Source organism: Pipistrellus hanaki, assembly GCF_964339955.1.
Source record: "Pipistrellus hanaki genome assembly, chromosome: 4".
NCBI lineage: Eukaryota > Metazoa > Chordata > Mammalia > Chiroptera > Vespertilionidae > Pipistrellus > Pipistrellus hanaki.
The window spans coordinates 14,108,635-14,122,524 of NC_140506.1; the positions used below are offsets into that span (position 1 = coordinate 14,108,635).

Genomic DNA, 13,890 nt, shown 5'->3' on the forward strand with positions numbered 1-13,890 from the left:
TAAGCTTTTGCAAAAAGAAAATCTAATTAAGACAGTGCTCATAGAAATCAAGACACTAACATTTTGATAGGTCTATGAGAGGTTTATGCAAACGTGAGGCAGTATTATTATCACACACACAGTGATGCAATGTTTTAGTGAGCTTTTAGAGTTATAAGTATGCAGGATGCTCTATGTTATATGTTCTGGAGTAAAACTATTCTACTCAGCTTATCTTTATCTTTTTACAAGCTCTCTGTACTGTTTCAGAAGTTAGAAAACAAGCCATAATTCCTAGAATCTACTTTCCTGTTGACAGGTATTTTCCTCCCCCACACCCGGCCCCCCCAAATAAAAAAATCATGGTCAAGTTTGCCAACCAGCATGAGGCATGGGGAGGTCAGTGCAGGGCCTCGTGGCCACTCAGTTGATAGTTACTTTGGAACCAGTCCACAGAATCTACTCTCTTCCCCATCTGTAGCATGTCTGAAAAATTACACATGGAGCACAAAGTTTGATAAAAATATATTTAAAACAAGCAGGAAAAAATAGTTTGGGCCTTGAGGATAACTTTCATCATTCTTTTAACCAAGTAGAGTTAAATTATACAGATCATGATTTCAAGTATCAACTTATAAAATGTGTGGAAAATCAGAAAGCAAACAAGAGGACTCTTTTTTTTTTCCAGAAAAATGTATTTGCAATTCAAATGTTCATATAAAAAGCATAAATTTTAAAAAGTTCATAGATGTGTGTTTTTAGAAGTGTTATGGTTTTGCCATTCATTGCAATTACATTCCAAAATGTGTAGGATGGTCCACACTGCACTGTCCTATATTCTTGTCACACTGAAGTCACTCTCATCACAACTTCTCCTGAGCTGTTATCTTCTGATAGGTCTTCATGGGGTCTCATTCGATTGAACAGGTGTAATAACATGTAGCCACATTGAAACCTCGGGGAGGTTAGCTGTGTGGGGTGGACCAAGTTCCTGTTTCTTAGAGCCGTCAATGGCAACCATAAAGTCCTGCTTGTAGAAGACTCTCCCCGGCTACTTTCTTCGATGTCTGTGGCTTTGTCATAATTTAGTACATCCCAATGTAAATTAACAGCTCGCCAGCGCTTAAATACTCTGTAAACTGCAGCTCCTTCGTGGACAATGAGACCTAAAATTCAAAGGGAAAAAATCAATTTCAAAGACTGGTCATAACCCAAAGTTGAGAATGTTATTTTGTATGCAATTAGGAATGAAAGAAATAGTCAACTCTTCGTTACTCATCTTTTATAAAAATATGGTATTCTGACCACTCAGGTATTTTGGCAAATGGCAAATCACTAACCATATTATATGGCAACAATCAATATTCAAAGATTAAGAGTCCAATACCATTCAGAGAATGTAGTTATCGTGGATATAATTGATTTGCTTCATTTTGGCTCAGAACATACTCTGGGCATTTCATTGCCTTAGGAGAAACATTGGATTCATTTATTCACTCAACATGTACTTAACATATATTTCTTGAGCCAAATAATGTATCTGGCCTTGATCCCAGTAGGCAACTAAATTTTTGGAAAAAGGCATATTTAAGGCCAATGCCCTCTCCCCAGTTCTTAAAACAATGCCTGACACAAAAGGAGGTATGATATAGCTTTTTGTTATTTTTACTCTCCAGACAGTTCAACAAAAATTTAGTAGGCACCTACTTCAAAGCTTTATGTATATTCTCTCATTTGGTTCTCAACACAGCCTTATGAAATAATTACAAGCATGTTCCCTGTTTCACAAGAACACAAAACCCAGGCAGGCAAGGGAACTTGCTCAAAAGCAGATGACTAGCAGCGGTGGGTCAGGAATTCAAACCCAGCAGGCTGGCTCCAGGGTCCTTGTTCTTCACTGTCCCACAGTGAGGTGGATGATTTCTGAGATAGACTCTTGGGAGAATAAACTAGGCAATACTATTATAGAACCTTAGAGACCACAAACTAGTAGTCAGTGAATCAGATATGGTGCCCTGAGACATGGCTTCATGTCCATCATCCACTCAAGGTCTCATTACACCCTGCATTCTTCACCATTTATATTTCACCATGGGGTGCCAGAGCTTTTGAATTTGTGACCACCTCATAAAAGGAGTCCCAGGGGTGGGGAGATTCAGATAGAAAAGTGAGGAGGAGCTCTTCTCTTTTAGGAGGTGAAAATTCCAGTGAAAGTTGATGGAGAGGCCAATGAATTCTTTTTGTTTTTTGAATGGAATATCGCCTGAAAGTAGAATGCTTCAGGTAATAACCATTTTTTTAAAAATATATTTTGATTTCTTACAGAGAGGAAGGGAGAGGGATAGAGATTTAGAAACATCGATGAGAGAGAAACATCAGTCATCTGCCTCCTGCACATCTCATGTGCCCCCAACCAACGTACATGCCCTGACCAGAATTGAACCTGGGACCCTTGAGTCTGCAGGCCACACTCTATCCACTGAGCCAAACCGGGCTAGGCAACAACCATTTCTTAATAATGAGTTTGAAAATGAGTAGATCTACCTCCTCAACATTTAGAATCTTGGGAATATGCCCTCAAGAAACTCTCATAAATGTGAACAAGGAAGCATATTCAAAATGTTTATTTATCTATTTGTTTGTTTTTCAGAAAATAAAATCACCACAATCTCCAAGTCTATCCTTAGAAGAACAGTCTGTGGTGTATGGATCCAAGGGACTTCCACAATGAAATACTAAGAAACATGGCCATGGTACTAACATGGATACACCTTAAAACAACAGTGCAAATCTCAAAGCCACAGTTTAAAAAGAAAAAGAAAGTTTTAGAAATAAATGATTAAAGATATAATCTATACTTTATGGATACAGATATATATGGTAAATAAAAGTATAAAACATGCATAAAACTAATAACCATTAAATTCATAGTAGTGGGGAGGGGAAATGAAGTGAGATCAGGTAGAAACTTCAAAGGCTTCCAACTGCATCTCAAATGTTGTGTTTTTTAAGCTGGGTGCTGGGGATATGGATGGTCAACACGTTAGCCTGTATACTTTTTATGTGACTGAATAATTCATAATTTCAAAAATCACAGAGAATGAGAAAAATTGATGTAAGATGGACTAGGTGAAGTAGGAGAGACAATAAGGAGGTTACCCATATAAATGTGAGAATTAGAATGGTGGCAGTAAGGAGAATACTGAGGGACCATCATAAACTTGTCAGAAGAAAAATGGACATTAATAGAAATATAAAGAAGGGGGAAATCAGAGTCCCACATTGTTAAGGCTGGAAGAAAGGATGATTGAAAGAATGAGTACAGCCGAAACCAGTTTGGCTCAGTGGATGGAGCGTCGGCCTGCGGACTGATGGGTCCCATGTTCGATTCTGGTCAAGGGCATGTACCTTGGTTGCTGGCACATCCCAAGAGGAGGATATGCAGGGGGCAGCTGATCAATGATTCTCTCTCATCGATGTTTCTAACTCTCTATCCCTCTCTCTTCCTCTGTGTAAAAAAATCAATAAAATATTTTTTTTAAAAAAAAGAAAAAAGAAAGAATGACTACAATCAGAAGGGTTTTAAACAAGTTTTTGATGGGAGATTCTTTTTTTTAAAAAATATATTTTATTGATATTTTTACAGAGAGGAAGAGAGAGAGATAAAGAGTTAGAAACATCGATGAGAAAGAAACATTGATCAGCTGCCTCTTGCACACCCCCTACTGGGGATGTTCCTGCAACCAACGTACATGCCCTTGACCGGGATCAAACCTGGGACCATTCAGTCCGCAGGCCAATGCTCTATCCACTGAGCCAAACCAGTTTCGGCGATTATTTCATGTTGTTTGTTTTATTTTATTTTATTTTTTTTCCAGCTAAAGCAATGCCAGATAGGTTACAGAGATAAACAGCCCTTGGTAAACCATTCCTACTTAACAGTAGAATTTAAGTTTTACATTGTTCCCTTACCAGATCAATTTTGGGCACATGTAAAATAACATCAATCCAGAGATATTTGTCATAGACAACTAAAAATGCATATGGTCCAAAAAATAAAAATGTCTTCAACCCAGTGAGTGAACACCAAAATGATATGAGAAAAATTAAATGTCCGTTAATCACAGCAATTCCAAATCATTGTTATGATCAACTTCTTTTTCCTAAGAAATAATCAGAGTTGGCCCAACTGATTGGATGATTTTGGGAAACAGCCAGAATTAGAAGCCACGACTACCAGGTTTTAATGGATGATTCTATTATTAGCTTTCTGAAAGCTCTGTGGCCAGTGATTTAACTTTTATGGTTCTATTTTTCCTCCTTAAAATGCAATTGTAATACATAATCTATACATTCAGCAGATTAGTATGAAGATAAATTGGAATTCATCAACTAGCACTCAGATTTCCTCAGAGATGGTAACTATATAAATACAAGATATGGTTATTAATTAAAAAATCAATAGTGAATCTATGTGGTGAGGAACATTCATTCACACTAATCACAAAACCATTATAGCTTGCAGCAGGTTCATTGTAGATAAGTGCCAAATAGGGGGACAGCTTTAGCAGGGAAACCACTCATTTTATAAAATCTTATCCTTTTTTTATTGATTTCGTCTGAAAGGCCAGAAATCAGATCTTTTGCTAGAGCTAAAAGTCACTTTCTTGGCATACACTCTTGGTAGCCCTTTTCTGAATACATAAATCTACCCAATGTGCAGAAATAAATTCCACAGATTTTCATAGAACATTTTGAACCAAATTTAAAGAGAGAGAACTACTTGACGTTTTCATGAAGACACAGCCCTCTTAAATTTCCAGCTCCTTCTTATGTGCTGCTTCTTAATTGCATTTCAATTAAGAATAATGCTTAGATGGTGTTTTATTTTCCATGAGCAGTCAGAATTACTTATTGCCTTCTAGAAGCTTAAATTTTACTGAAATATGAGTAACCCCATCCCACTCCCAGGATTGTCCACTGTAATGAACATTTTCTTTCTATATATTCTGGAGTTGAAGCAAATGCTCTCTGTACTAGTGGTTATGAGAAGACATGATGACTGTGATCATTTAAATCCAGGGGTAAGCATTCATTCAACTCTAGCTCTTATGTTGGAAAACCCAGCTACTCAAATCCATATTGCCATCCTTTCTTACTGATCGGTCTTTTCTAGTTTCATAATGGGAGCTCACTTCCTCCAGTGGCTGTCACTCTCTGAGTAATACAAGTTAAGCCTTAAAAAGGATTTATCACCTTGACATTTTAAGTCATATGAGAACAGGCTTAAATTTACTTTTCCATCTGAGTCACTAAACCTGAAGGGAAAATCAATAATTTCTATAAAATGCAAGCATTAAATATTTTAGGATACTTGCTACATTGTAAGTGGCATGGATATCAACAAGGTGAGATTTATGGGAATTTGGGGTTTTAAAAGTTGAGCTCTGTGTGTGTGATTGGTTTTTATAATTTTCTTGCCAGTAACATTTAATTGGAGCACCCAGTTATTAATGTGAACATTTTTGTTAGGGAATTATCTTTTAAAACAAAGCAGGACTAAATAGTTTCTGGTTTCATTGAAATAAAAGCAACTGTTTATATAGGTAAAAGATATCCCAGATTCCGATGGTGTATTAGTTGAAATTCTTATATAGTAGTGGAAAATGAGCTAATTATGCAAAGAAATGATGGGGCAGACTATTAGGTACATACTTTGTGCATGCACTTGAATATATACAGACACACACACACACACACACACACACACACACATACACACACACACCATATGTCTATGTTTATTTTAAAACACACAAATGGTGTATTATAATTAACAGAAACTTTCAACATTTTTTAACAAATAAATATATTGATATTAACGACCAAAGCACTGGTCAAACTTTTATTTCTTATGTTACTAGTCTCAGCTTTTGTCCAAATAAGCTTGGTTATTTTCATAATTTAAAAGCCCAATTTTTATCAAGGATATATTTTGATAGTCAAGCACTGTGCTATGTGCTTTACATGCATGATTTTATATCTTGATGGCGACTTTACAAATAGATACTGTGATTGAACAATTTCATGGTTGAGGAAATTGAGACCTACAGAGATTTAATTGGTCCAGCATCATGAAGATATAAAAATTAGAGATGAAATTAAAGCTCACATCTGATTATAAGCAAACATTGAGTATAGTTTCAATAATGGAGGAGTGACTTTTAAAATCATCACCTCTACACTCATATCTATGTTTCCAGACAGTTGGGCATTTAAATTTGGGGTCAGTTGGAAAAATGTGCCAGGAGGATTAATGCATTTTATTACATTCTAGCACAGATGATTGCAACAAAGGGTATCTTGGACCAAAGTCTCATTCAGTTAATCCTCTGAATTAACTGAAAATCCTCAATGTAAACATTGAGTATAGTCCTACTCATGATAAATGTCCAATGTAAGGTAGTCTCTCCCAGTCATACAATGATGACCAACTAAAAGAGATCTTGCTATCAACTGAAAGTAGGTATTTCCCTAAAATTCATCCTGAAGCCCTAATCTGTGATGCAATTGTATTTGGAGGTGGGATCATTGGGAGGTAATAAGGATTATATTAAGTCATAAGAGTGGGGACCTGGTGATGGAATTAATGTCCATATAAAAAGTGGGAGAAACATGAGTGTTTCTCTCTCTCTCTCTCTCTCTCTCTCTCTCTCTCTCTCTCTCTCTCTCTCTCTCTCTCTCTCTCTCTCTCCCCTGCCCCCCTACTCTGTTGTGCATACACGGAATGGCCACGTAAGGACATAAGGAGAAGATAGTTATCTGCAAATCAAGATGAGAGCCCTAACCAGATGCTGAATCAGCCAGCACCTTGTCCCTGGACTTCCCAGTCTCCAGAACTGTAAGCAATAAATGTTTGTTCTTTAAGTCACCCAAACTGTGGTATTTTATTTTAGTAGCTCAAACAAGCTAAGACAAACCTTGTAGATAAACTACATCACCCTCATTTAAAATATGAGTCAATTAAGTCCTGGAGACTGTGGCTTGGGCAAAGTTATGCAATTAGTTGCCATTTTTAACATCCTGGTGCGTCACTGTCAGTTATATCTCTAGGTCTGCCAGTAAAACAACTCCTTTCTTCCCTCCCTCCCACGAGAGGGAAAGGGATGTGAGCCTTATTTGAAGGCAACACTGTAAGTAGGGAGAGCTTCCTCTGTTGAGCTACAACCCCCTTGAACCTTCCCAGGAAGTTCAAGGCCCTGATGAAACCACAGAGAAACACAGGTTAAAGCCCTGTGTACTCTTCAATCAAAAGGGCTCTTGGAAAAGCTAAAGAAGTCGCAACCCCCAGCAGATATTTGGCCTGAAAATATCTTTGATTGTGAAAATGTCCAAGATTTATAGATTAATTTTTACTATTCTCCCTTGTCAAAGTTATTCCTCTCTTTCACTCTGAAATTTGCACACAACCAAACTCTACAAATATTACCCTGTGTCATTCTGAGAAGTCAGGGTGCACCAAAGAATGATCACTTTGGGTCCCATTTGATCCCGTTTAAGAACAGTAGTTTATAGTCAATCTCATAAAGTAGCCCAACTGTTGACATCTTAATTTTCATCCCTACTCAGAAGACTATAGCATGCTTAGACCAAAGAGGATTAACTGAATGAGACTTTGGTCCAAGATACCCTTTGTTGCAATCATCTGTGCTAGAATGTAATAAAATGCATTAATCCTCCTGGCACATTTTTCCAACTGACCCCAAATTTAAATGCCCAACTGTCTGGAAACATAGATGTGAGTGTAGAGGTGATGATTTTAAAAGTCACTCCTCCATTATTGAATCTTGTTAATATGAACCTGGAAAAAAACCATAAGTCATTGTTGCTATGTAGATTGAATGTTTTTGTTTGAGTAAACTATGGATGAAGCTTAAAGGAAAAAACAAAAATAAAAAACAATGAAAAATATATAAAACTTAGAGAGCTAAAGACTGAAAATAATGCACAAGTCATCACAGAAGTCACTAAGCTCACACAAAAAACAAAGCTATAGTAAACTGATAACTTAAAAGCCAAGTCTCTGGAAATGATAATGTCCTGATTGCATATGGAAATTTTTGTGAACCCCTATCTGAACAAATAATGTAAAGAAAAATCCCACATACATTGCACTTCCATCTATAAAATATGGGTTGATTTTTCTATTGTTGAATGTAAATTTTAGATACACATTCAAAGAATCAAGTTGAGAATGGCAGACTGTTCATGGGAGCTTAACGCTTAGAGGCTCAACACTCAAACCACCGGTAATAAAATTTGAGAGAGAAAAAAAAAATTATAAGGAACACACATTATTCAGAAACATCCCATGACATGAAAATATTTGGCATTAGAGGTTGGGTAATTTCCAAATATTGATGATCTAGCCCCAAAATAGATCACAGGGCACATGAAGAAATGACAATTGAATAGTGAAGACCTTAAATGGCTGTTTCTCCAGAGCACACAAAAGAAAATTCATGGCTGTTGTCCTATGACTCTGCCACTTTCTCTCTCTCTGCCCAATGAAATCTGCCTTCATCAGGTTGATGCAAAGAGCACATTTGTGCTGCATCTTTAATGGTGGTGACATCACTGGCTGGGAATAGAACAAGATGGCAAAGCCAAATTCCAATAAGAAGTGCAATATTTTACTAACTAAAAGGTCTTGATGTAGATTGGAATTGCTCCTGGACCTGCCATCCTTATTTCACTGAATGACCAACCCCCAGTTCAAGTCAGCTGAAACCTGGGAGTCACCTAGACTCCTCTATTCTTTTGCATTCAATTCTGCTGATTCTGTCTTCTTAGTAAATCTGAGAAAAAAACATCAATCAGAGAATCCCCTGAAAGAAGCACTCTCCAACATTTGCATGATGAAGTATTAAACATGCTTCAAGATCCAGATGCTTTCATCATTTTTTTTTCTGACTCACTCAAAATTAATTACTCCCTCCTACCTTTTACCACTCCACACAAGAGATGCCTGCACTGTTTTACTTATTACCCATATTGGAACCATTTGTTTATATGCCTGTGAACCTCGTCAGCTGTGTGCTTCCTGAGGACAGGAACCCTATTCCTACTTCAGTGACTGGTACACAGTAGGAATTCAATAAATCTTGACTCAATGAGAGGAAATGAGAGCTAGCCATAATTGGAATTTAAAGGATAACAAGAATTAACTTTATCTAGTTGTGACTGCCATGAAAACAAAGAGAGATCGCAAGTATTATTCTATGAAGCCTTAGAGTAATATTTTGATCTCAGGAACAAACAGATGCACAGTACAAGATTAGAGATGGAAAAGGCCCATATTTTATGACAGTGGACTTTGGGTCATGGGGAGAAGGTGATGATGACGATAGTGAATGTGTGTGTGTGTATACACACACAGAGGATCTAACAGGAGTAGAAGAGCTATAAAATTCTCTATAAGGATTTGTTTTCAGTCCTAATAAATTATAGCAGCCTCCCCCATAGTTTTGTTGGCCTGATCATTAAGTGTTTGCCTGCATCAACTAATCCCCAAGCCACAGAGTTACAAAATGGTTGCAGCTAAGCCTAAAGACTATAAGACAGATATGGATTCCAGACAAAGAAGGAGAATAAAAAAGATGCTGCCCCCTCATCTGACCACTTGCTTTCCTAAAAAGCCAATCTATCACTTAATCATTTTAATCATTTATTTATTCCTTAGTAAATAGGAGACTCCTGACCTTTTGATTACTAGCCCTGGAGCACTAACATACCATTGATATATTTACAGAATATTCATCAAAAGCTTCAAACTTTATCATATATTATAAAATACATGATGTTAATTTTTTTAAATATTAAAAAATTCACTAGAGAGAAATGTTATATCATCATTTCTATCCAAACTTGCTTGTGGTCAAGCAAAACTACAGATATAATCATTTCAAAAACAGTAATAAAGGAATGAGCCCAATACTTTAATAGATAAAAAAGATATCCTAGAGTACTCATAAAACTAGGAGTGTGGATTAGAATCAGTTTAATTTCAGTTGAATGCAACTTCAATCCTGTCCTTTAATTTAAGAACAGACCAAAGAAACCACATGGTTTGGCAAAGGGACTATGGTTAGTTAGTGTCCAAGCCCAGAATGAGAGCCAGAACCTAGACACCTGGTTCAGTGTGATCACTCCCCAATTACTCAGACTGCAGCAGCCATCCTTGGGCAAAGCCAGTCTTCACTGTGTCTCTTCAGCCCAAGAGATATTGTACCAACTATGAAGTAGTGTGAATCAAAATCCCTTTTCAATAAAACCAGATGTGGAGCTGTTAAGTTCTCCTCTGGCCTTTATCCTCAGGGGTACATTGCAGCATTTGGATAAGAGATGGGAAGATTACAGTGACTCTCACAATCCTGTATAATAAAAGGGTAATATGCAAAATGACCCTAAAGGAGGGATGACCAGAACAATTGCTGGGCCAGTCACTATGAGGCACACTAACCACCTCTTGATCCCCTTCCCCAGCTGGCAGGCTCCGATTGCCTGATGGTGAAAAGAGAACCAGGGGTGGGTGGTGGGGGGTGCAAGCAGTGACAGACCAAGGCCCCCGCCCCACCCATCACCCCACACACAAAGGGCTACCTGCAGCAGGGGCAGGGCTGGTGAGCGGGTGGAAACAGCCAACCTCTCAGTCCCTTTCCCTGGCCATCAGGCACTGATCAACCAATGGCAATAGGGGAAGTGGGGGGAGGGGGTGGGGCCAGCTATGGGCATCTGGGAAGATCGCCCTGATCACTGGCCAGGCCTAGGGACTATACTCACGTACGAATTTCTTGCGCTGGGCCTCTAGTTATAATAATAAATCTCTCTGCATGCCCAATGTAACAGTATGTCGTTAAAAAAATGATCCAAATCCATCTAGTGTGTTAATTAAATCTATTTGGATCAGTAATCTACTTTGCTATATCTCCATTTACTGCACACACTCTAGTATATGGACCAAAGCCAGTTCTTAGAAGGGAAGTAAAAATAAACACAATGCATTTTCCCTTTTTTTCCAACAATGGACAAACAATCTACTGCACACTCACAGAGCACAATCTTCAGGGTAAAACCAGACATGTATTGGCTGTTTTATTTTTCAGGGTGAAAATAATATCTTTAAAAATATAAATTGAAATATCTAATTAAAACCTGCTTATCTTTGTTTCATTTCTTGTGGCCTTATTTTTCATTCCTCTTAAATCATATAGGCTGTGTGTAAAAATTCCAAATGTAAATAACATTTCTAACTCTTCCATTTAATTCACAACAGTCAGGTTTATATAATTGCAAATATTAATAAAAATTTTTAACCTGAATATAAAAATGCTCAGATGTCCTTAATATTTTATTCTGTGATCTAGCAACTGAATGTTTAAAATTCTCATAACCACTCTCTGGAAAATAGTAGAGTCACAAACATAGTCACGTTGCACACATACACATATGTCCCCACATGCACCCAAAGTGAGGTCACTAGAGGTCTTGTCTCCTGACCTCTCAGCTGCTCTTCATGATCATGGAGGATGCATCCCTGATTCTTGGATGTTGTCGGCTTCCTACACCCACACACTTCAGGTCCCTATAGATGATAGCCAAACCTGGTGTGCCTAACCCTTCCTTCTGCTGTTCCTCCCTCACTCCAGCCTAGAACTTTCCTTTCTACAACCCATTCCCAAGTACAAGCTCTGAAACTACCACCCATTGCTGACAACCACCATCTCCAATGCCCCTCACTCACTGACTTTCTTAATTTCAATGTATCCTGCCCCACCTCCTGAAGAGTTTGAATCCCTGGAGTGTGTAGTCTCTCACCACTCTCCCAGCTTCTTTCTGGCTATGGCTCCTTTCCAGCAGCTGAGAAAGCACACCCCATCCTGTAATCACACTCTCACCACTGGAGGTAAAAGGCAAGGCTGATCCTGCTGCTGTCTTCTAGCAACTCTGCCTGCAAATCCCATCATAGCCCAATCTCACCATTTCATGCTCATCCCATTGGGTAAAAATACACAGCCACATAGCCTTGTGGATGGGGACCACCCCTGCTCTCACCTCAGGAGGGCGCTCAATTTTGCCCAACTAAGTCTCTTAGCTCAGCTTCCTCCCCCAAAGCTCACGAGGCTCCCACCAGAGTACTTATTAACAACACATGAATGGATATTTCTGTATTCCAATAAGCTTTATTTATGAGCACTAACTTTTTTTTTAAACTTTCTTTTTTTAAATATATTTTATTGATTTTTTTACAGAGAGGAAGGGAGAGGGATAGAGAGCTAGAAATGTCGATGAGAGAGAAACATCGACCAGCTGCCTCTTGCACACCCCCTACCGGGGATGTGCCTGCAACCAACGTACATGCCCCTGACCGGAATTGAACCTGGGACCTTTCAGTCCAAAGGCCAAAGCTCTACCACTGAGCCAAACCGGTTTCGGCTATGAGCACTAACTTTTATATTTGATGTAATTTTCATATGTCATAAAACAAAATTCTTCTTTTGATATTTGTCAACCAATACAATATATAAAACCCATTCTTAAGTTATGAGCTGTACAAAAACATCCCTGTGCTATTTATATCTCTGTCCTGCACTCCAGGCTTTGGACACAATAAATGGCCAAAAGATGACTGACACCTCTTTGGCTAAACTGCCCAAATTGAGAGAGATGGCTCAAAGAGTCACACCATGTCCTAGGAAGAAATAGAAGGCAACAATAACAACATATTTGGTCAGCTACGCTGCTGATTATGCTGATATTTCTCCAAAAGAACTTGAATTTTACAAGGCCAAAGAAAGGTATTGGGTTGAGTTTTCTCTTCAGAGGAGGCCCAAAATGTTCATTTGCTTCAAGAGACCATGAAAGGCAAGTAACAAAACAAATTCCCTTCCATTTTATTTCCTGGGGTTTTAAAAGCAGCAATATCACCACAACTAACATGATAATAATCTTTAGAAAAATTGGTAAACATCAGTATGACTAAGACATACTATAGCCTGTAATTTGTACCTCCAGAGCAAGGAGATAATAATAGCCTACATCTCAAAACATATAAAGAATACACATTTGTTTCCTCTCTAAGAATTTTGAATTACAAGCAGGCACTCTGCCTCTCCCTCCAAAGGGCCTGACCAGGATGTGCTCAGAAATTAGAAACCTAAAGGACCAAGGCTGAGGCTGGTGTTGAAGAACAGACTTCTGACTGCCTTGCGTCAGAATCTTTGTATAAATAAAATTGTGGCATTTCCTAGGACAAGAAGCTCGCTAAAATATTCAGAAATTGAGAAATAATGGCCTGTGCTTATAAAGGAATTCTGTTCTAAGAAGTCGTTCCAAATAAGCTAGCAGAACATGCAACTCTGGGAACAGTCATGGCTGGGGGGTGACAGGCCCCTTCCCTTCAGCATGGCCAACCTCACAACCCAGTCCTCAGCCTGGGACAGACTTTGAAGGGAAGCCCAGAGGGGCACTGGGCCAGAGTGGAAGGTTTCTGTCCACCCTGCACTAACTGGCAGCTGTGCAAAGGCCTCCTAAGTAGCCAAATTGTAGCACTGAATGAATGAAGGTCCCTGATCAAATTATAGGTAAGGAAATGGAATCATTTCCTGGAGCAAAGGTGGCTGATAGCCTTCTTGTGTCAAGAGGAAAATTATGATAGGAAGATTCAACAAAGAAATACTGGGTGAATCAACTTTCCTAGTTCTTTTGCCCAACAGTGTTTGAGTTTGTGTGTTTGTTTTTCACACCCCTATGATGCTTGCAGACTTATCCTATTAGTGCTTCCCCTTGAAACTCAGAATGAGACAAGGGCAACACCTGCTGCAATGCATTTTCTTGCACTGTAATGAAAAG

At 38.4% G+C, this 13,890-nt stretch overlaps 1 protein-coding gene across 2 annotated transcripts in view; it reads right to left on the bottom strand.

The window, feature by feature from the left end:
• Positions 1 to 528: 528 nt before the first annotated feature.
• The window catches only part of MARCHF11 (membrane associated ring-CH-type finger 11), an 83,707-nt gene continuing 70,345 nt past the window's right edge, over positions 529 to 13,890 (bottom strand). For both annotated transcript variants that reach the window (XM_084881654.1, XM_084881655.1), the window contains one exon: positions 529 to 1,145. In XM_084881654.1, coding sequence (XP_084737780.1) covers positions 823 to 1,145 — 323 coding nt within the window. In that variant the 3' untranslated portion in view covers positions 529 to 822. The remainder of the gene's footprint in view (positions 1,146 to 13,890) is intronic.